Genomic DNA, 23,636 nt, shown 5'->3' with positions numbered 1-23,636 from the left:
TTATTAAACTTGCCATTTTTATTTTTCTACTGGTATGTCAAAATGCCGTTCATTCAAATCAGGGTCTGAGCATTCTTAAACTCATTTTAAAGCCCATCTGTACTAGTTTACAGGAGGGATTAGACCACCCTGCAAGGTCACTGCACAGGTGGTTATCTCATCAAATCAACTCTCAGTTAATATAAGGTAAGGAGGATAATGGGGGACCTATGGTCACCAATTAGGCATTGTTTGCTACATAGAGGGCGCAAGTAGCTATAAGTAGTACAATGGAGATTTAAAAGGTGCTGAATTTCAAAGCCCAAAATACTTTCTGTGTTGGTTTTGATATTCATTGTACATTAAACTTGTCTTTTACCATATTAAAGTGTTTTATAGACTTTGTTTGTTTAAATGCTTAACAATCTCAATGATTTTTTTTTATGGAAAAAAATTATTATTAAAATAATTTGTTTAAAAGACACACAAAAAATGAGGTTAATTTTTTTTTTTTTTTAATCCGCCCGCTAGCCCCTTCTCCAGAAAAGTAATCGAGGGCAACCAAACATTTTTTTTTTTTGGCCTTTATGGTCTTGAATGTACTACTCATATGCTGGTTACAAACTTAACCTCATAATTATTAACTGAATTTTAAATTTCAACCATTTCCTCGACACCAGATGTCGAATTATATCAGCTTCCCCTTCAAAATCTCATATTCCTAGTTCTACAGCTGAAATTAAGTTTTATCTATGTCGGCAGTTTTTAAATGACGATGCAACAACCGTGTGTTGACAATTATAGCAGTGGCATCATGATACTGAAACGTGTATGACGAAATGGTTGAAAGTAGACATCAAAAAGCATATTATTTTACACCCACCAGTTTAAACATTGGTCTGAATTATCTACTATACGCACTATCGGTCTTTTACATAATCTTTTTGAAAATGCAGAAAACAATCAATATATCTCAACAATTGCCTGTACAGATTTCTTTTAAAGAGCTTTTGATCGCTTGCAAATAAAATGAAAACCACCCAAATTCCTCTGTACGGCCATGCATTATGGTTCAAGGCATGGCCACATAAAAGAATATTTTATGTTGGGGATCTGGGCAAAATGCAATGAATTAAAGATAAACTCCAGTACTGGTAAAAAAAAAAATTAATTCTCACAGAATCAAACGAAACTTACACTGAATGTTCAAGATTACAAATAAATGACATGTGCCAAACAATTTTGGAAGAAAATGTATACTGGCTGAGTAATGAGCATAGACAGACAAGGAAATCAAGGTAGTACTAGCCCCGACACCATGTGTGTTGTCCCATATATAGCTTTCTATGTGAGTGCTTGTTACTTTATCAAGACTCGGTCAAATTTATTATGATTTTGATGACTCCAGAACCTTGCAGTGCACACTAATACTTACATGCTACATGATCAACTGTTTCTGATCTTTTCCACACCTTTGCGTTCACAATGCAATCGCATTACCAGTACTTAAGTTTATCTTTAATGATAATTTATTGCATTTTCTTTGTGTTTCTTTTTTATTGGGGCAGCCCCCCTACGCTAGCCCCGCTGCGTACAGTCATGATTCAGTGGCAAATAAATGGCCTCGTAACTGTGAGGCCCCAGGATCAAAGCCGTGTCGATGTGCTTAGTGAGTGCCCTTTGTTGAGGCATTAACCCTCATTACTGTCAGTTATGACTTAAGGCCGTATGTCCCCTAGTCGAAAAGCATAATAGCACTCACATGCTTTAGCAGTCACCTAAAACAAACACTTGCAAACTATTATTCAATAAAATCTGAGAATGTATCCTAATATCTAGATCTATTAAGAATAAATCATTGTCAAAATCATTCCATAAACTGGGGTATTAAAAAAATCCACCTTTATGACCAACAATGTAAGTTAGATTCTATGACTATGTCTATATGGCCATAGTTCAGACTTTCATTACTGTCATAATCTGGTAAATTCTTTGTTTAATCTGACTACATGTCAAGATTCTTAAGTCTCCAGTTAAAGTTAGCCTCGATAAAGAAGATCTATTAGATCCTGACCATAATTAGGGTAAACCTTAATTTGTTAAATGTCATATTCTACTCAACCCGACACGCCAGGAGTCTATAGCATAGATTTAAAAAGACTAATTTGTTTGTTTGGGTAGATCTTTATCTAACTTGGACAGCGAGTGTGGAGTATACATCCATGATCAGTTTCAGTTTTATTTTCATTTCCAACAGAACAATCAATATTTTAACAAAATAACAAAATTTGAAGAAAAAAAAAATGAAGAGAGTCTGCAATAAAATTATACAGTTCATCAAGTGTCTCTGTAATATACCAGTGACTAGTCTAGTAAATCTATAGAACGAATTAATTAGTTATTTCATTTAAAGGTAAAGACCAGTTATGGTCATGCGATTGCATTGTGAAAGAAACGTTGTGGAATCGATCAGAAAAGGTTGATCATCTAGCATCTAGCATCTGCAAGGTTCTGGAATCATCAAAATGATAAGAAATTTGGCCCATTCTTCGTAAAGTTACAAGCACTATACACAGAAAGATGTATATGGGACTACCCTATATTTCTCACAGACCATGAGAGAAACAAATTTACCAAATATATGAATTAGTAGGCGGTTTCCCGGCAATTTTTTATCATCATGTATTAGTCAAAACATATTCTTCCGCATGATTGGTAATGAGAGCTTCCATTTCATTTTTTGAAATTGGGGCGTTTCCAATACTGGTCTTTACCTTTAACAAGCATTTTCTATCAATAGCCCCTCAATATTTATCTATCATAGTCCTTATAAATGTGACAACAATTTCATCTAAATCGAGGGAAGAATTTTTAGCTGTGTAATTAATATGATACAATGCTTGTTACGAAGATCTATCTCATTGTTGCGTTGACTTGAATCTTTTAGGGACATGTGATAACATTCATGAGCACTCAACAGAGAACCATTCGTGTCTTTGAAATAGTCAACTCCAGCTCTTTGATCGGCTACTTCACTAGCCTCTTGTCGATGCCCTCGCGCTGTTGGAGTCTCTAAATTCTGACGAGCGAAGCGAGTCAGAGAAACCGAGGCGCTTGCGCGGAGGGCCTCTTGACAGGTGATCTGAATTATATATTCATGAGACCCGATTTCCTACTGAATTATGCATGTCTAGACCGCAGCGATTGTGTGTGTGTACGTGTGTGTTCGGGATTGCCCAACTAGGCTAGTCTGCAAGCACAGACCCTAATTTGACACTTTAACAAAAAATCATTGTGCCTTGAGAGAAGCCTAGCCCAGCTATCTACTGGTACCTACTGGTTGTACCAATATAGGTCAGGATCAGCTATAGTACGTGGCATATGGTAGTCTTATAGTGCACACTCTCTTTTACGACTGACCAGGGTTTGTGCTTGCAGACTACAACTAGGCGGCCAGTCTCGCTCTCACGGAAGGAATTCGCACAGAGCGGTAGATATTACGTCATAGTAGCTCTCTCTGATTGGATGACTTTCACCGAACTCTGCTGGGTCGGAATATTCGCCAAACAAAGTAAAACATAAGAAATTCAGATCACTTGTCAAGAGGCCCTCCGCGCAAGCGCCTCGGTTTCTCTGACTCGCTTCGCTCGTCAGAATTTAGAGACTCCAACAGCGCGAGGGCATCGACAAGAGGCTACTACTTCACTCACACTCCCACAAAAAGAAATATTTTCTCATGCCAGTCCCATGTTCGAAAAGAGTTACGTAACTGCTTCCGACAAGAGGTCAAGGAGCAGGTGGCACGTGTATATGTAACGAATAGCTTTATTCAATATTAGAATCAATTAAACTAACGAAAAAGAAATTAAATCCATGCAGGCAGGGGCGTACGCAGGATTTTTTCAAGGGGGGGGGGTTAAAATCGGGCCCAAAATATTTTGCTCTCGAAAAATTTAAAATCGCGCCGGCCGAAAAGTCGCTCAGTGGGGGGGGGGGGGGGGGGGTAAGCGGGGGGTAAGCGGACACTTTTTTTTTCAAGAGCATATGTCACGGCAGTCGGGTAAGATATGTGAATGTATTTATATTCGTTGGTTAGGATTTTCTCAGATTTGCAGGGTCGCTTTACCAACCAATCTTACAGCTTGTCTTGAAAACTTCAATGAGATATTTTATCTTCTGCTTGAATCTTGCAGAGTGTTATAAGTTAGTCCAAATTTTGTAAATTCTTTGAAATTCATGTTTTTTAAAGATGAACTCCAACGCCTCCACACACATTGTTTTGTTGGAAGCTCGTATACTCTTTGAATGACCTTTCATCACTATAAATTATGAGAAATTGTTTTGTTCGTTATTTTATTGCTTGCTTATGTAAAACAAAATGTACTACTTGTAAATTAAGCAAATTACAAATGACTTTCTGAACTATCCATTCACTTCTGCAGAACATCTGATAAACATTGCGTTAGTATTTTTTGTTTTATTTACACGACTTTAGGGGCCACTTTAAAAGACAACTGATTTTCAGGGAGAGTGTATCATGGTTTCAAGTACTGGAAATAAAATCAATCCTTTTTTCCCCTTTGCATACGGCTCCCTGCACACTGTGTTTTATTCCTTCCATGGCAGTTAGCTCAGTTGAATCAATTTTGTTGAGGGGGTGGGGGTAAAAGGGGGACCTAAAAGATGATTATCAATATTCCATTTTGACGAAATCGAAGAGTAGAGTAAATCTCTTGTGACGAAAAAGGAGCAAACTAGGGGTTAATTCCACGATTTTATAATGGTTGTTTTAAATCAGTTTTGATCTATGATATTAGAAAGATCAGTTCTTTGCTTTCAGTTTTAAAAAGTGTATGGCCGAAGAAGAAATCGTGATTTGCCAAAACGGCGACTTTGTCTGAGGACATTCCACCCGAAATCAAATAGTAGTTTTTGTAACGAACTGCTGGGTTATAAACATATTTTTCCAAGAAGCCAAAAGGCATCGTTTCAATTGAAATAGTCATGTGGAGTTTTATCTAAAGTTATATCGGCCAAATGAAACATGATATATGGAAATAGACCAGCAGTAACATGTTACGTATGTTATATTCATAACTACTATCAACATATTATTTGTAACCACTGAATGCAAAAGTCATCATTGTGGTAAATTTCGAATACCTTGGCAAACTCGTCATTTCTTTGGAAGGCATTTCAATATATACGTTCACATTCCCATATATGGCTAAAGCCCCCATCACACCAAACTAGTTCTCACTACGTTCTCGAAAACGGGCTCAAACTGTGTGCGAACGGAGTTGAACGTAATAGCAACTCGTTACGATCTGTTTAAGGACTTCGTGAACGGGCTCGGATTGGACTAATGTATCTAGTACAATCCTAGCTCGTTTATTAACAGTCCACAATACGTCCAACTTGTCTGTACCCGTCCACATTTAGTTCATATCAAGTTCAGATCGGGTAAATTTGACATTTCCAAGCAGTCCAAACCATTTTACAACTAGTTTATAACCCAACTTCCCCGTCCATAGACACTTCAACTCGTCATCATCGAGATAGATCTAGTTAATAATGGGTTTAAACTGACTACGGACTGGCTTGGACTCCCGCCCCCCCCCCCCCCCCCACTCAGGTTTCGAAATGACCGCATGCGTGTTGCCAAAATGTCCGGTAAAGGGGTACTTTTCGTGCAACAAAGTCCGGCCCGAGAATTGTAAAAAAAGGGGTGTATTTGACTTTTCACCTGGAGATTTCTTTAAAAAGGGGGTGTTTTTCTTTTTTTCTCTCATCTATTTGGAATCCTGAGAAATTATTCCGAATTTAGGGGGGTACATTGAGCATTTTTCCCGTGATTTAGGGGGGTCTCCAAGGCAGGAAAAGCCCGCGGAGCCCGCGAAAGGGGGGTTCGGAAATGTTGGCAGTCCTCAAATAGGGGGTGCTTTCAAAAAGAGGGAACGAGCATATGCGTACCCTAAATAACACTGAGTGGGGGGGGGGGGGGCCGGGCTTGGACTGCCTGGAAATGGCAAATTTACCCGGTCTGAACTTGATATGAACTAACTGTGGACGGGATACGTAAAGACGAGATGAACGTATTGAGGACTGTTTATGAACGAACTAGGATCGTATTATAGACTTTTTTTTTTTTTTTACACATTCTGCCCCAAACACAACCCGGTTTAGAAGTAAAACATGTAAGAAAACAATTGAATGGAACACTCACCTGGCTAAACGTTTTCCAATTTAAAACAATTTTCACTTGAGATGTAATGATCTTCTTCACCAGTTTGCGGCCATTAAATCGTTCAGTCTCAGCAAGGAGTTCTGATCTGAGCAACCATGTGTTTGAACCACGTTGTGGAAAAGTGAGTCCAGCACCAGATACAGAGAGAGAGTGAGAGAGAGAGTCATATGCGCATGCGCGCTTCTAGACGAGTGTGATTGGCCGAAAACAACAGTATCTTTATCGTGCAGCTTACCAGCATATAAATGATGTGGAATGATGTTCATATAAGACATAACATCTCTACCAAACAGAGAATCTGGAAGGACTGAAGATATTGCTTGAGAGTAAAAATTGAATTTCACAAGTGCAGCCATGGAATCGAGAGTTGAAGTAGGAAATGCGGGACGAGAAGCGGGATTGAGTGAAGATCAAACTGGAGAAGAACTTTATCAGGTGGGATGACATTTTAAAGATTTTAGAAACTATTTAGGTTGCTTATTTAATTCCATTTTAATCACTTGTTATTCATATCTTTTTTCAACTTTTATATAGGCCTACAATATAAATTTCTCTGTATTTATTATCGAATAACTATTTCCAAAATTCCAAATGAAAACATATAGTTATAGCCAAAAAATATTTATTTTTAATTGTTTGGATACCCACAGATAGAATAAACTTAGCGTACCCTGTACGATACACATAGAAAAGGCAAAAATGGTTCAATATTTAAGACATACAGAAAACTTCCTCGGGCATAAACGCCCTCACATCTGCATGCATTATCCACGCCCATGCGGTGTCACATGAAGAGGAGAGAAGACGGGACAAGAGAGAAAGAGAAAAAGTATGGTAAGAGAGAGAGAGAGAGAGAGAGTGGGAGAAACAAAACAAGAAAGACGTTATATATTTAAAGGGACTTTATAACATTGTTCAGATGAGGGGAAATGGTGCTTAGGTAGCGAAATCAAGGCTAGATGTACAATTGAAGATTATCTGAAAGTTTAAGTGAAAACAGATTACCATTGATGATAAATTTAGGGAAAACTAATCTGATCGATTCCTAACTTCTCCCGTCCATATTATTATAATTCAATTAAATGTTAGGTGAATATATGCCGTCACAAAGCAATAAATTGGCTCTATATATATATATATATATATATATATATATACCATTCCAAACATTTAAGTGTTAAAAGCTTTTTAAAATCCTGTTTTGTGTCGTATTTTTATGAAAAAAACGGTTGGGATTATTCAAAAATTGGTAGGGAGAATTTACGGTTAGATGGAGTTACACGTGACGCTTTCAAAGAAAACCATAAATATCTATGTGGCTTAAAAATTTTGTCCAGAATGTTTTGCATGGTGGAGGATTATAACAGTAGAAGGAATAGAATAAGTAACATACTATACAAAGGTTAGGCAGATTTATTCAACAACTTTCAACAATGTTACCGGTTTCACTATTAAGGGTTATATTGTAAAAATGATACTCGATCGCGACCCTAGATACGGAAAACTTACGTTGGAACGCAAGCAAAGTAAAAATAGGTATAGGCCGTAAGCATAGCAAAATATAGACATGGTATTTAATTATTTATAAAAATGGTCTGAGTGCGGGCAGATATGCTTTTAGTATAGACCAGCAATAATTGAATAATTGAAAAATAATCGACTAATTGAATGATGGTGGTTATTTTACCGTAATGAGGATTAATGCATTACCTTAACAAACTAGCGCATCGACTTGGTTTCGAATGCGAGTCACTGGTTTACGAGACCACTGCTCTACCGACTGAGCTATCGCCCCTTGCACATGATTGATACTAGAGAGTACATTTCTATTTTTAAGAGTAAATATGTTTTAAGACATTCATATTTTAAAATCAAACTACCACCGGTTAAAACTAACTTTAAAAGAGAAATCCATAATACCGAGGAGCAAAACGAGGAAATGAATTCCCTAATGATGTAAAAGCTTTGAGCTTTTACAGATTCAAATAAGACAGAGTGAGATAGTATTGTATGGGCTCCTTTTCTCCATCTTTTTCTCTCCCTCTCTCTCTCTCTGTATATCTATCTATGTCTATCTATCTATTATAGTCATAATCAATGTTTGCCAGTTTGTTAATTCGCTTGTATTGCGTCATGAGGTTTATTGTTTTAAATATATATCAATTTTCAATTTTTAACTTCCAATTCCTAATTTTAACTTGGCTCTGACTTTATTTTATTTATTTCATATTTGCATTTATCAATTATTATATTATGTTATTTATCACACTCATTACATTTATTTCCATTGTATTTTATTCAATTGATTTTAAATCCGCTCTTTTTACTGTTGTAATTGTGTAATTTGTATTGCGTCTTATTTTGAATTGTATATATTGTGCATGTGATTTATTTATTTTTTGTTATATATTGCAGAAGAACAGCCGTTGGCTATAGCAAGTATTCCGTGTTGAAAAAAAATGAAAATGAAATGAAATAGGACGGGGCTTAAAATTATATTTAAAGATAAAAATTGTGTCAAGTGAAGACAAAAGATGGGTCGCCTAAGCACTCTGCGTACATTGATTGCTTTATATTAACATTCTTACATATCACTAGGAAAGGTAATTGATCTCAATTGAATATGGAATACCCATTTGGATTCCTTACCAGAAATATTATTGATATTATCATAATATGTACTATCTTCATTATCATTATTCTTTAAATTATTATTATTATCATAATTGTGATCATTATCGTCATCATCATCATCATTAGTAGTAGGAGTAGCAGTAGTAGTTGTAGTAGTGGCATCGTCGTTGGAAGTAATAATCATTATTATAATTTATTACAATTTGGAAAGAAAGAAAAACTGCAATATTATGTTCTGTAATCTGTTATTTGTATCGCTACGTTATATGACATTATCCTTAGTACATAAACCGTTAGTACCGTGATAGAATAGGACTTCAAATTGCGTTAAAGTGCGGGTTCATAGAAAATCACAAATATGGCAAATAGCGTAATACTAGAAACTGGTAGGCTAACAGATGGCCATCATGCAAGTTTTTGGTCAACTACATATCGGTGATTTATAAAAAATACAAATAAAACAACCTCCGTAGCATCTGGAATATGCGAGAGATTCGCCGGGAAAATAACGATGTTTTAATGCCGTCACAATATGAACCAACCCTGCCCAAGCAGACGACATCCCATAGAGAATGAACACAATTGCAATTCTTTTATTTCTCAAATTATAATGAGTTTAGTGTATATAAATGTGATGGCATTTTACACCATTCAAAAAGGGATATGACCCCAATTCTGATAACTAAATTCTTTTGTTTGTAAATATACAGGATAGGGGTTAATGAACACTCAAAGAAACCACACTTTCAAATTAAAAAACCTCCGGAATGATAGCATGGACGTCACTTCTTCCCTCTTGAAACGCCCAACATGCCTGTATGCAGCTGAAAATACAATGGCGTTTTATTTTGTTAACAAGCGACGGGTTCCTTTTTTTTTTTAAACCTAGCATTTTTCATTAGAATAAAACCATGCACGGGGTTTAAAGTGAGGCAATAGATTACAAATTTCGCCTGAGGTCATTGAAGTAAGAGAAATAACTGAAGAAAAGATGACTAAACGGGCACTGAAATTGTGTGAGATGTCATGGGACATCGTCTGCTTGTGCACATCATGTTCAACATGTGACGTCATATCTCAGCAGCGACCGGGGAGCTTTGCAGGTGCTATGTCGAGGCTGTATCTAAGCGTTTTGTAATTTTTAATAATCATTACTATAACCTTGGCCAATCAAAGTGTCACCTTTGCAATAATGACATTAAAGTTAGTATTTTAAATCAATGAACCTACTATCTGAAGCTACTCAAGGGGAAACGGGCACCCCTCTCTGGAAATAGCAAGAAGGTCGTCCCTCTACATTTAGAAACTGGACAAGAACATTTTATTTAAACGATGTTTGAAACAGAAGGAATTTGGTCTTAAGATCAGACTTTGATTTGCATGTGTGACAAAAAGCGCTCTTTAATGTAAAGTTTTAAACAAAAATTTAAATCATTCTTAAAATTAACATTCACAGATCCGAAACTTTGGAATAACTGACCGTCGGAATTATGAACCATCGGAAATGCCAAATAACACTTAAATCTATACTTAATTTACGTTTCGATGAATGTGCATGGGCAATAATAACAATGACCATTTAGTTCATCGTATATGTGAAGTCGTCAATCGTTCTTATCAGTGCATAATCATTTCTCGTTTGTGTTGTATTCTTGCAGCTATTTCTTCGGAAGCATGCAGAGCTAACATACGAAAGGCAGGGGTATTGTCCAGATGAAGAGAAATTCAAAAAATTCCTGGTATCAGATTTCAGAATCTTCTTAGAAAGGCTTGGAATTACGGTAAACTTTCACATTGTTTGGAATAAAGTATGATTACAATAATAATGGTAATAATCGAATATTGGTTCCTGTAATTCAGGATGAAGCATGAGATGCCTACCGTGACACAGAAATGCCATGGTCTAATCAAATAAAAAATGTTTGATCAACTATTTTCGAAAAATCAACTCAACAGCAGTTTTAATACACTCATGTAGGCCCCATGGACATCAAGTTCGGATTACGTCATACGTCATAAACAAATTCGAACGTTTCAATAGGAGACGCAAAAGGCCATTGGAATTACCGTAGGTTGATTTTTCAAAAGTAGTTGCAATCGTGTTATATGCTCTTTAAAAAAAAAATCGATTGTGTAATTTCCAATGTTGTATAATACAACAACAAAATTAGCCTGTTGTCAAAAAGTGAAAATAAAATTACATATTAAGAGCATTGTTTTGAAAGGAATTATAGGAAAAGCATCAGAAAACTTACTCCGAGTACATATTTTGCAGCACTTGCCCAAACTTTGTTTTGATATAATTTTTTCATATTACCAATGATCTAAAGAGTTAAATGCTCCTTTAAACACCGTTTCTTTAAGAAACAACGTGTGATAAATAATACATTCACTTATCTATGTTTTATTTAGAGAAAAGATTTGGACCCTTTATCGTGCATCCATGTGGCGGGTACTAAGGGAAAGGGATCGACATATTCTATGACAGAAAGGATATTAAGGACATACGGCTACAAGACAGGCATCATAAGGTATATATTAAGCTTCAGAGTCATTAGACTGACAGATGTAGTGAAAAAATAAGTTATAAAGTTAATGCCTAGGTCACATTTGCCGCGGCGGTCGTGGGGTCTAAAAGATCTACGGCCGATAGCAATTATAGGGCCGCCGCAGCATTCCCACGTTCACATATTACTGCAGCAGTCACAAACGTTAGGGTAGCCGTACGGCGTATTTTGAATCTGTGAACACAGAAAATCTGCGGCTGCCGTACGGCCTTTGAAGTGATGACGCACGGTCGCCTTAAGCCGTCCCCGCGGCGGCCGTAGGTGTTTGACAAATACCAAGGCAGGCGCAAGGTAGCCACGAGGCCACCGTACGCCCGACGTATGGTCGCCGTGGAACCGCTCTACTACATGCCTACGGTGTGTCTAATTGCCTAATTGCTGTTTTCATTTCTCCTTTTGCCTTAGCGATTAGACACGCCGTAACCATGCTGTAGAGCGGTTCCACGGCGACCATACGTCGGGCGTACGGTAGCCTTGCGTTTTTAAATACTCCAGGGGTGAAGCGGTAGCATCAGTCTTGCCGCACGGTCGCCGTATGGTCCCCCTTCGGCCGCCTCGCGGTCACCTGGCGGCTACCTTGCGTCTGCCGTCGTAGCAACAAACAGAGTTGACAAAAGACTTGACTCCCTTTCGTTGACGATCAGCCATGCATCAAGTCTTTCGCCTTCTTTGTGCATGACTGATCGTCAACGAAACTGAGTTAAGTCTTTTGTCAACCCCGTTAGTTGCTACGGCAGGCAGCCAGTGATAACGAATTTCGTTTAATCAGATTATGGAAATGCAAGCATTACTTTAAACAAACAGAACTTCGTTACTCCTGGCCCATTTTTCCTGCTTGGTGTGTCCCAAAAAAAGATCATTCTCGTATAAAGCAAGCACCCTATTTAATAAACTTCCTCCCTCAATTCAATCAACCAAATCAATTCAAATATTTAAGCGCGGATGCCAATTGGCAAAGGATTTACTATAGTAGAGTCTCCGTTCTTATTTCCCTCTAACGGTATAATTATTTTTATTATGTTATATATGTTTGTACTCTATATTATGTCAAATATGTCAATGTTTAGTTTGATGAATGTTATAATTTTTTTAAATATATTCCTTGTATTTTTGTATATAACAAACTTGTTATGTCGTTAGAGGGCGTACTTGGAAAGTAGTTTTGTTAAACTGAATGTACCTACCCTCTATTTTAAATAAAACTTGAATGAATAAATAAATAAATAAATAAATATGAAAGGGCAGAAAATGAAATTTATAGAAATGTGATTTTTCTCTTTGAAATTCAGATACCGCCCTAAAATCATTATTTGGTACACTCTCTTCAAATTGTTTTTAATCACTCATGCGTGAAATATGCATCATATGAGTTGCATCAACTGAAAGAGAAGGATTTAAGCTTTACTAATAAGTGTCATTTATTAATTATAATTGGGATTAAGTTCTGATAACACATCGATAATTCTCGGTTTCGCTTCTGGGACGCACTTTATACTTGTTACGTGTTATGACTGTGATTCGACACGTACTTTTAGCTCAATTTCGTTTAACTTTTAGTCCAGGGCACGAGTGATTCTAGAAATTAACAAAATGAGGGGCTGGGGGAGGGGGGACTTGGGACTTCTGTTGCGAGGGAGCGGGGCGACTGAAGGGTATAAATGTATTTGAGAATTTGTTTCCATAGCAATGTATATCGATTTGTTGAACAAAGTCACTTGTATCAAGTACCACATGTGTTTAATCAACCATTACCATTCCAGGCAAGATTCTTCTTGGTTTTTACTTACTGTTTCGTATTTTGCATCTTCTCAAAATAAAAACCAATATCAAAAAAGCATTTTGTATGTTCATCTCTGTCCTTCCAGTTCACCCCCTCTATTAGAGGTTCGTGAGCGAGTCCGTATCAATGGGGTACCAGTTTCCAGAGCCTTGTTTGGAAGATATGGAGTAGAATGTCTTGAACTGCTAGAGAAGAACAAAACGAAATTTGGTCAAACAATCTCGAGCGGTATAGGTCCATTTCCGATATTCACACTCGTTGCTTACTACATTCTTGTCAAAGAAAAGGTGAGACCGCTGTCAAAATTAATATCCACAAAGTCACTCTCTGTTTCATGTTTTTATTGTTATGAATGATATGAGTTTAATTATGGAATGCATTATTGCTCTAGTGAATGTTGCATTGCAAAAACAATATCGGGGTCTGAAGTGGCCTGTTGAACGTCGGGAAAGAAGTGGAACGTGGTAGAATCAACGATAATATCGTTCTGTAAATGGAAAACATCTATTGTCATTTAAATAAAAAAGTCTGATGAAATATCTTAATTATTTCGATAATAGCATATCAATGTTTGATCACGCAAAAAAGGAAATTGTACAGGTTATGACAGTTTTACTACTAACTTGTCGTTCATAGGTAGATGTCGCTGTTGTGGAAGTAGGACTGGGAGGCGAATATGACTCAACTAACGTTCTTTGGTATGTATAAAATAATACTAACATGACGATCGCAAAAACCTTCGAGAAAACAACTCCTGTGGGCGATTGCAATACCTTTTGTTTATCCCACAGAAATCATGTTCAGAACTCAGATTGTGTAATTAAACGTTGTATTGTTGGTACATTTTAATAGGTCTCCAACTGTGACTGGTGTTTCGTCTTTAGCCATGGAACATGTCTCACTACTCGGCGACACACTGGCTAAAATCGCCTGGCATAAATCAGGCATATTCAAGGTAAATCTATACATATCAATGAAACTCCTTCCTTCGCGTTTCAATTTTCGAAAGTAATATTATACAAATATTGATAGCTCATGAGGAAGATGTTGCACCACCATCCGATTACAGGGCAGTCCATATTTGTTTTATATACCTCATCCTTTGTATCGATTCATGAATAAGTCTAGAAAAGAAATCCAACATCAAGAGTCATTTACAGTCTTTCGAAGTTCAAAAGTTTCAAATATCCAACACTAACAGAACTCCAACATACAGAAATTTAATCTATACAGGTACTGCAGTCACGTGATAAAGTTTTGACCAATCAGTGGATAAGAATCAATGTATGAGGTATATAATCTGCGATATTTCCTATAAGCTAGCCATGTTGCAATACGCAATAATCGTAATATTTTAAAAAAGCAAACAATGGGCCCACAAACACTCTGGTTGCCATAAATATATTATAAGAAAAAGTGAGTCAAGGATAGCTAGGGTTTAATTCATGAATTGGAATAAAGAAGAAGCAGCAAGATAAAGATGAATACAAATTAATAGAGAGAGATATTGCGTGATGCGTGATGCAAGATTCAGACAAAACAGTAGAGATGTCTTTAAACTTCATCTTGGTTCACATAAACTATTTTTTCAGAATGGTCGACCTGCTTTTACAGTGCCACAGCGAGACGAAGCGATGAATGTGCTTGTACAACGGGCAGAGGAACGAAACGTAAGTCACATGACCTCAATAGTATACAAAATGAACATCAGCGCCAAATTATCAAGAAATGTGAAACGTATTAGCTGACAAGTATAGAATATATTCTAGTTACCGTTTATCTAATCATTTTAATCATATGTCCAGTAATGTGAAATCATGTATAAGGTACTAGTAATGAAGTAACAATTATACAATACTATGGAATTTAATCGTTTTCTTTAAGTTTTAAGCACTGTCAAAGTTCACCAATGCCATATAGTAAGTCCCAAAGTTGAAGTCTCTGTATATTTGCCATGAAGACCCAAGGCGTTATGATTTTTAAATATTCTGAAGGACTTGCAGAACTGCAAGTAGTCAGTTGATAACGCATGATGGATATGTTTTAGTTTAATTTTAATGACTGTTGTGAGTGTCGTCAGTGACTTTAGTCACTAGTAAGCTAAAATCTATTACGGAATAAATTTGTTTATAAGGACAGTTCTCTTGAACTTTCGATATTTTTCATTCTTTAATTGTATTTCGTCATTATTACTTCAAATATTGCTGTCGAGCGCTCAGTTTTAAGAATGGATTCATTATATGATAAGAGTTCATGAGTATTGGCGACATAAATTATTACATACAGGTACATTGTGCAATATTTGGCAATCATTTTCGTGTCTTGCATAAGCCCAACACAATAAGTCCAATGACAACTCCTTCCATGACAATTCCTTCCTTCCATTTAGGCACCTTTACGAGTTTGTCCTCCTTTAGGCGACTACGAATGCAATGGCGTCAGTGTCAAGTTAGGTCTTGCTGGAAAACATCAACGCAGTAACGCAGCTTTGGCCGTTCAACTCACTAAAACATGGCTTGATGAGAAAGCTCCAGGGAGAATCCAATTCCAAGGTAATGTTCAGGACAGATACTCGTCATTAACCTTTTTTTTTCTTCAGAGACGACATGACAATATTTCATAGCAATTACATGTAGTCTATACGAGCCTCGTACTAGGCATACTAAAGAAAAGAAGAAAAACACGTTACGTACATAAATACTTAAAAACGTATATATTTATATAGCCCTACATACATAACAATGCATTCAAAGGAATAGACATAATTATTTTAAAAATATATATACTAGGGTTAGGGGAAAAAGTTGTGTTATCATTCATATATTTCTAAAGACAAAATTATAAATCTACATTTGACACATACATCCTTTTGAATATTAGTTATGTTGTGCTATGGTAGAAGTACTGTGGCCACATTTGTATTGGAAATGGAAGAAATATAGTACGCATTGTTTTCATACATTATATTTGTATATATTTGTACAGCTATCGGACCACATAATGGAGATATCAGCGGCAACTCGTCAATTGGCGATAAACTCGGCGATGGGAAAGTTCAGAGAGCGACGCCATTCTTTCTGCCAGACGAATTCTTACGAGGTAATTCACGCTCATAATGCCTCCGGCTCATGATGCCCCCTTGCAAATAGCAAATAGCAAAAATAAGTAGGATAATAAAGTCCATAGGAAAGTTAATCATAGTACATGGAGAGCAATGGCACTGATTTTAATTTCACGGTATACTGTAGTTACTCAAATAAAGAATAGAATTACAACAGAAACAAATCAAATTATACCCAAAACATACACACGCAGTGTATGGGTTGAGGAGTACATACTTAAAAGATCTAGAAAGACTCTCTTGTTTACAGACATCTTCAGGTAATTTGGTACATCTAAAAGTGTGCGACATTTTTCGACAAGGAAAACAGAATATCATAAAAATGTTGTTCAAAAGGTGTTACCATGCACAGCTCCCTAGACAGATATCGCAAGAATTACACATGATTACGATATATCAAATGCTGTATTTACAGCACATGAAAATGCTACGTTTTTATTTTAGGCAGATAAATCATTGACTTTTTGTGATCTACATAATTTCTCATACTTTGAATATTGCTCTCAGGATTCGAGTTATCGAAGTGGCCAGGACGTAACCAAACAATCCGGAAAACCGGCGTCACTTACTACATCGATAATGCACATACCGAAGACAGCGTGGCCTTCTGTAAGAATTGGTTTGAAGAAGAGGCATCGAATGAGGCCAAGATGATCCCAGGAGTCATCAAAAAAGTTCTCATCTTCAATCTAGGCGGGGATAGAGACGGTTACACGATACTACGACCTCTTGTGGTAAGTATTCGTAGTTGCAATGTTATAAATGGGCTCAGAAAATTGTAATGGTGTCTTCTGTTCATTACTGTTCGCCTAATAACCTTATATTTCAAAAGAAGGTTCTAGGAGGGATTTCCTGATACATTTCCTAATGCGTGATAAAGAAAAAAAAAGAAAAAAGAGAAAATCCAAACAAAATAACATATTTAATACCGCTTTGTAATCAACGTAAATAGATATAATTATAATAAAAACGAAATAGGGGAAAAACATCGTGATGCAAAGATGCAATGGGAAAAAAAGGATGTTTTAAATATTTTTTTTGTGAAAATAAGAATAAAACTGTGTGTGACGTAAATTACATTTAATACATGCACATTTGCCATTGACAACTCCGTCATGTTTGTTTTCAGATAAGTAAAGTCCCATTAGTAAACTCCCATTCTTTATATCTTTAATGGTTTTCAATAAAGAGATATTACTTGAATTGGCCGTTATTACCTCTTTCATGCTGAAGAAATTATCCGATCTATTTTCTTCGTCAGGAATACGGATTCGACGCTGTTGTGTTCTCGGTCATGCGAACCGTAGTAACTCAAGAAAATGAAGTGAGAGGTAAGTCACTTGGTTGTAGCTGAATTTAACACTTTATTAAATTAAATTCTCATACTTGAAGGCTATCCAAACTTTGAATTTAAATCAAAAGAAGACCGGGGTGGATACATCCCATTTAACCTCATAACACAAAGGCGCATTTTATTTGGATATATCAATGATTAGAAGACAACATGATCAAATACACATAAAAAAACCCGATAGGCATTGTTCGTAATGTAATCAAATTGAATGGACTAATCTTGATTAGTGCCTCGTTACCTATCATTTCAATCACTGTATTTCGATAGTCAGAATACGAATTGCATACATTCCGTGTTTGTTAGGTGGACAAGCCATTAGAATAAATAAAATAACATATGGTACCCGAGCACCAGTTCGTGCTACAGTTTTTTTTTTTTTTTTATTAAAATAAAAAAATTAAGTACCGCAGAAAATTAGAGGAAAGCTCAAATCACGTCAAATGAATAACTGTGCAGGGCTATTTCATCTCATAATTTATAATGGAATACCATTACATGGACTACCATTACATAATTTATAATGGACTACCATGACATAATTTATAATAGACTACCATGACATAATTTATAATGGAATACCATTACATAATTTATAATGGAATACCATTACATAATTTATGATGGAATACCATTACATAATTTATGATGGAATACCATTACATAATTTATGATGGAATACCATTACATAATTTATAATGGAATACCATTACATAATTTATAATGGAATACCATTACATAATTTATGATGGAATACCATTACATAGTTTATAATGGAATACCATTACATAATTTATAATGGAATACCATTACATAATTTATGATGGAATACCATTACATAGTTTATAATGGAATACCATTACATAATTTATAATGGAATACCATTACATAATTTATAATGGAATACCATTACATAATTTATAATGTAATACCATTACATAATTTATAATGGAATACCATTACATAATTTATGATGGAATACCATTACATAATTTTAGTATAAAATTTCAGTTTAAAAACCATGCATATTTTCTACAATCTGCCATGTGATTGACCAAAGTTTCCTCTCATAATAATTTAGGTTTTCATTCTCAAAATTATTCAGATTACAAAAGTATGCCGTCGTTAGATGATCAGCTGATGAAATGTCACCAGCATCTGGCAACCTTTAAGAAGCTCCAAGGTGAGATGTGCAACTCATTCCAAGATCAACGTGACGTCATACAAGCGCCAATCTTTAAAGTATCGCCTTCCGCTACAGAAGCACTTCAATGGGTGTTAGGCTCTCGTATGTGTCTTGATGATAGGGAATCGATGGACATGCCCGATGGTGAAGGGTTCTTGCAAGCAGCTGACCATCTTCAGGTGTTGGTCACTGGGAGTAATTTTATTGTCGGATCGGTTATCCACGTTATCGAACCTAACATGTTCGATAAAATAGAGTACTAACATTTCTTTTCTTAGAATCTCTTGCCGGGTCAGATGTCTATGTTTGAGTTTGTACAAAAAACAAACGAATCGCGTGATTTACTTTGTAGAGGGACCCAAATGAGGTAAATGGGTACCTGGCAGGAATTAATCCTTGAAATGCTAGAGCGCTGTAATGGCAGCTAGGCTAAGCCGGGGTAATATTAAATGCACCACGGCAAATAATTTCTCTATAGACTGTGCTATAGAAATGCCTATTATTATTATTATTATTTGTCAATAATGTATTACAATCTTGTGTTTTCGGTTACTTTCAGTTATTCATTCAAAATTGGAAAAAAACACATTAACATTTTCACGCAGTTTCAGAAACGTTTGTATTCAGATTTAATTCTGTTACTTCTTTATTTGCTTTTCATTGCAACATACCTGTACATTTTATTTTATTTATTTTGATGGGAAATAACGCACTGTGCTGGTTACCAACACCCCATTTCTCCCACTTTCTGCTCTAAATGAGTAGAAAGCAAGCAAACTAATCTGTAACACGTGCCCCTTTCATGTTGCATGACCTCTTTCCCGGCCCCTTTATGCCTCGCAAGGAAGGGGAAGGGTGTACGGGAGACAATTAATCCCTCCTTTATAGAAAGGCAGACAAAAATAGTATAGAAAGACGTGGTAGAAAGATAGATAAATTGAGAAGATCACGAGGAAACGATGACCAGACTCTTTCTCAGGTCTCCCGCGCGGGCAATAATCGCACCACACTCTGTATACTCCCTCGCATTTCGCTCCATAGCACATGTTATTAAGAGTTCAATTATTATCTGAATATGAGATGGGGTCGTCGTAATAACAATAATAAAATATTACGTAAAATATAGATGCTCCAGTGTTATGGAAATAAAGATCAGACTCAGTCGATATGTTTATATCACTATAATGCAAATAATTATGTACACATGTTATTATAGGAGATATAAAAAAACGTTTTGATATCATTCGAAATAGAAACTGTGGTTGAATATAATCATGATTATATCTGCCCATATGCATGCAGAGTGATGATATATTTAAATTTATGAATTTATATTTTGTTTATTTACATTGAATTATGCAATAGTAGTATAAACAGTTTGGTATGGTGGTTAAATTATATTATATCATTAAATATATTATATCAATATAGTTATTTTATCACAGTGGTGATGGGAATTGAAATTAATTAGAGATTAAGTGTATGTTTTGTGGAAAATCTGTGTGAAATATCATGAAATTAAAATGAAGTGTATAGACCATGGGCTTCTTGTTTCTCAAAATAGATTTTTATAATGAATGAACGAACGAACGGACGAAAGAATGGACGAATGTATGATTGAATGAACGAACGAATTTATTACGATTTCTCAAACCACCGTATGAATAAAAATTCCAAGATGTTACCAGTTGCAAGGAATTAACGAAAGTGGTTAGGGAATTATAAACCCGGGTGTACAGAATTGAAAGAGAGGGAAGTGGGTAAAGAAAGAGAGGGAGAGAGAGAGAGAGAAAATGGGAGGGGAGAAAAAGAAGGAGAGAGATAAAAAAAAAATGAGAGGGGAGAGAAAGAAAGAGTGAGAGAAAGGGAGAGGGGAAGTAAGGACGAGAGGGTATTTTTTTTTTCAATGATATTTTATTTTCTCCATTGCTTTTCACAAACAGTAACAAAATCAATACATAAAATAATCTGCATGATAATATTATTATATAGAATATGATTTTACATTCACATCTAAATAATAAAAATGAACTTTTACTATTTTCATCAAATAAAGCATGAAACATGCATGCATGAAGAAGGCATGAACATACAAAGACTTTTAAGAGAATGGTATGGGTGAGTTAGCGTAGGTATGGGTGAGTTAGCGAGAGAGAGAAAGAAAGCGAGAGAGGGACGGGAAAGAGAGAGAGCATGATAGAGTGGGAGAGAAAGGGGAGAGAAAGAGAGAGCGCGCATGATAGAGAAAAAGAGACTGGCAGACGGATAGACAGAGAGAAGGGGAGAAGGGGGAAAGGGTGGAGAAAGTGATAAGAATGAGATTATACTAAAAGCAGAATAAATAAGCTATATTCTTCGTTTTATAAGATAACGACATTTCATTTCATTTCATTTCATTTATTTATTTAAGCACGGTCACTCTCTCAGCCTATCGGTTGATTTTCAGAAAGTCCGTGACTGAATAAAAAATATACAAATTATATCACAAAACGAATTCCAGTAACAAAGACAACAAAACATAAAAATATGCAAAATAATCGAAACAAAACAACAACAAAAAATAAACAAAGAAAACATGAATTATTATAATGTACAAAATAAAAATTAACAATAATGAATAAAAAGTAAATAATTAACAGAGAAGTGTATTGTAAACCGAGAGTCTGATTGACTCTCCTACCAAGGGTCAGCCCCCCACCCCCCCCCTACCTAGGTGGTGACATGATCTGTTTTCTAAAAACATTTTTATTCTCTATGGATTTCAGTTCCTGTAAAATTGTGTTCCAGCATTTCGCTCCTTTATAACTTAAACTCCTTATTTTATAATTCGTTTGGCCTTTAGGTAATGCAAAGTTATGAAAAGAGTGTCGGGTATTATACACAGGGTTGTGCTTTTCAAAGAAATGTAAAATAGGTTTTGGTGGATTATTATAAAATATTTGGTGCATAACTATTAATGTCCTTTTTTTAAATCTTTCTAAAATGTTATCTAACTTAAAAAGTATGAACAACTAATCTGTTGGGAATCTTGGGTCTTTCCTTAAAACAGTTTTTAGCGCTTTAATTTGTAAAGTTTGAAGTTTTCTTAAGTTCGTAACCCCTGTATTTGCATAGACTATATCACAGTAATCAAAATGACATTGTATCATGGATTTATAAAACAATTCCGCTTGGCGTTGTGTAATAATCGGACGAATTCTCCTTAACATATACAATTTAAACAAAACTTTTCTTCTTATTTCGTTGATATGTAGGTTCCAACTTAGATTCTCGTCTAGAATTACGCCAAGATACTTACACGATGAAACTCTCAGAATGGGGACACGACATATATTAAACAATAGTTTTCAACTTTTCATATTTTATGTATTAAAATAAGAATCATGTAAACAGGCGAAATATATATTGAGTATATTTGCACTGCGATGAATTATTTTCACGATAACAATATTGTATTATACTATAAACATACATTTATTAGTTACTCATTGTATTGAGAAGCAGTAGCTATATTACTTCATCCACAGTCATCAAATCAAAAAATGACAGCACATGAATAGGTTTCTAAAACTTGAATCTAATTCCATTCATAACATGTTGTTACACAATGGTATGTAATACCAGCCTAATTCAATTACATACCCTCTTAAAGACAAAGAACGAAGCTGAAAAGAGAAGCAATCTGTATTGTTTGATATACATTCACATTATATAGCCCATACTGATCCAATATTTTATGATTTAAAAACATTAAAATTTGCTCATATTTTAAATATTTTAAACTTCAATCTTTATGTATAATCTTCGATAAATACTATACCATCAGCATTGCGAAATATGTTTGTGTACAATTAAACCTACATTCTTATCCTACACGACATTCATCCGGCAACCTCTATTTAAATGACACAAAAAATATTCTGGCCTAAAGAGGGATAAGACGCCATGGTCCGGATTTTTGGATGATTTACCTGACAACATTAACACTTTGCATCTCTTCATTCATTCAAAGCCTCGATGAAAAAGTATCTAATATCCAAATATTCATAAAAATCATATGGATCTCAACAATTTTATACTATTTTGTTTTAATATAATTAATTTAAGATGATCAGTTCATGAACAAAACTAATCGAACACTTCACCTGTACACACCAACAGGCACACACTTGTAGTTTTCTTTTTCTTTTGTTGTCTTTCTTCCGACTATTTATTAATATACTTTTTGAAGAAAAAACGCAATTATTTAGACGTGACACTCCATTTTTCTACCTACTCGCATCATGTGCACCCTCACCCACCTCTAACTGATATCGACTCTGCATTTATCTTGATTCTTTGATTTTTAGTTGTCACATTTTATGTCAATCAATTATACTTTTATATTATTATTGTCGTTGGAATTTTTTTAAATTATATTTTCAATAAATGCAGAAATCATCTGCTAAAAAACAACTGTACAAGCATTACGTAATTAGAAATGCGATATCATACGTATCACTCCGACTTTTCCACACAAAATATCTAAGGCTTTCGTTTTAACAGAATTATAATTGTATTGCACTTCGATGGATTCATAAGATCATGAGTTTGAATCCTTTGACAAGACATATAACTACACTACTATGTAAAGCGCAAAGAGACTTAATGAGTTTAACGCTCTATATATAAGAATGTACTTTTTATTACTATTAAGCTCTAAATGATTTTCGATAGCGACATACAGCCTTGGGCGATTTAAATTACCTTATGCGTCACATTTTGAAATGAT

General features: G+C 35.4%; 2 protein-coding genes across 2 annotated transcripts in view; one reads left to right on the top strand and one right to left on the bottom strand.

Moving 5' to 3' along the window:
• The window catches only part of LOC105437528 (ATP-binding cassette sub-family C member 9-like), a 39,082-nt gene extending 32,728 nt beyond the window's left edge, over positions 1–6,354 (bottom strand). Inside the window, exon 1 of the mRNA XM_030999963.1 lies at positions 6,206–6,354. The gene's annotated coding sequence lies outside the window, so the exon portion shown is untranslated. The remainder of the gene's footprint in view (positions 1–6,205) is intronic.
• A 142-nt stretch (positions 6,355–6,496) lies between these two features.
• LOC588460 (folylpolyglutamate synthase, mitochondrial) lies at positions 6,497–20,409 on the top strand. The gene is made up of 12 exons (XM_788142.5): positions 6,497–6,661; positions 10,519–10,641; positions 11,273–11,391; positions 13,293–13,494; positions 13,844–13,905; positions 14,060–14,162; positions 14,800–14,877; positions 15,597–15,759; positions 16,193–16,306; positions 16,836–17,062; positions 17,590–17,659; positions 18,785–20,409. The coding sequence occupies exons 1-12, from the start codon at positions 6,581–6,583 to the stop codon at positions 19,126–19,128; spliced, it is 1,686 nt and encodes a 561-aa protein (XP_793235.2). The 5' UTR covers positions 6,497–6,580; the 3' UTR covers positions 19,129–20,409.
• Positions 20,410–23,636: the final 3,227 nt, after the last annotated feature.

Source organism: Strongylocentrotus purpuratus, unplaced genomic scaffold, assembly GCF_000002235.5.
Source record: "Strongylocentrotus purpuratus isolate Spur 01 unplaced genomic scaffold, Spur_5.0 spur5_scaffold_6, whole genome shotgun sequence".
Taxonomy (NCBI): domain Eukaryota; kingdom Metazoa; phylum Echinodermata; class Echinoidea; order Camarodonta; family Strongylocentrotidae; genus Strongylocentrotus; species Strongylocentrotus purpuratus.
Note: the sequence above shows the minus strand (reverse complement) of the source record. Positions and strands in the feature narration are given on the sequence as shown.

What these genes read in the sequence shown, in the direction of transcription:
- LOC588460 (XM_788142.5), top strand. Translation starts at nt 6,581, where the DNA reads ATGGAATCGAGAGTTGAAGTAGGAAATGCGGGACGAGAAGCGGGATTG. An exon ending in GACTCAACTAACGTTCTTTG is followed by an intron (nt 13,906 to 14,059) that starts GTATGTATAAAA and finishes ACATTTTAATAG; the next exon opens with GTCTCCAACTGTGACTGGTG. An exon ending in ATAAATCAGGCATATTCAAG is followed by an intron (nt 14,163 to 14,799) that starts GTAAATCTATAC and finishes CTATTTTTTCAG; the next exon opens with AATGGTCGACCTGCTTTTAC.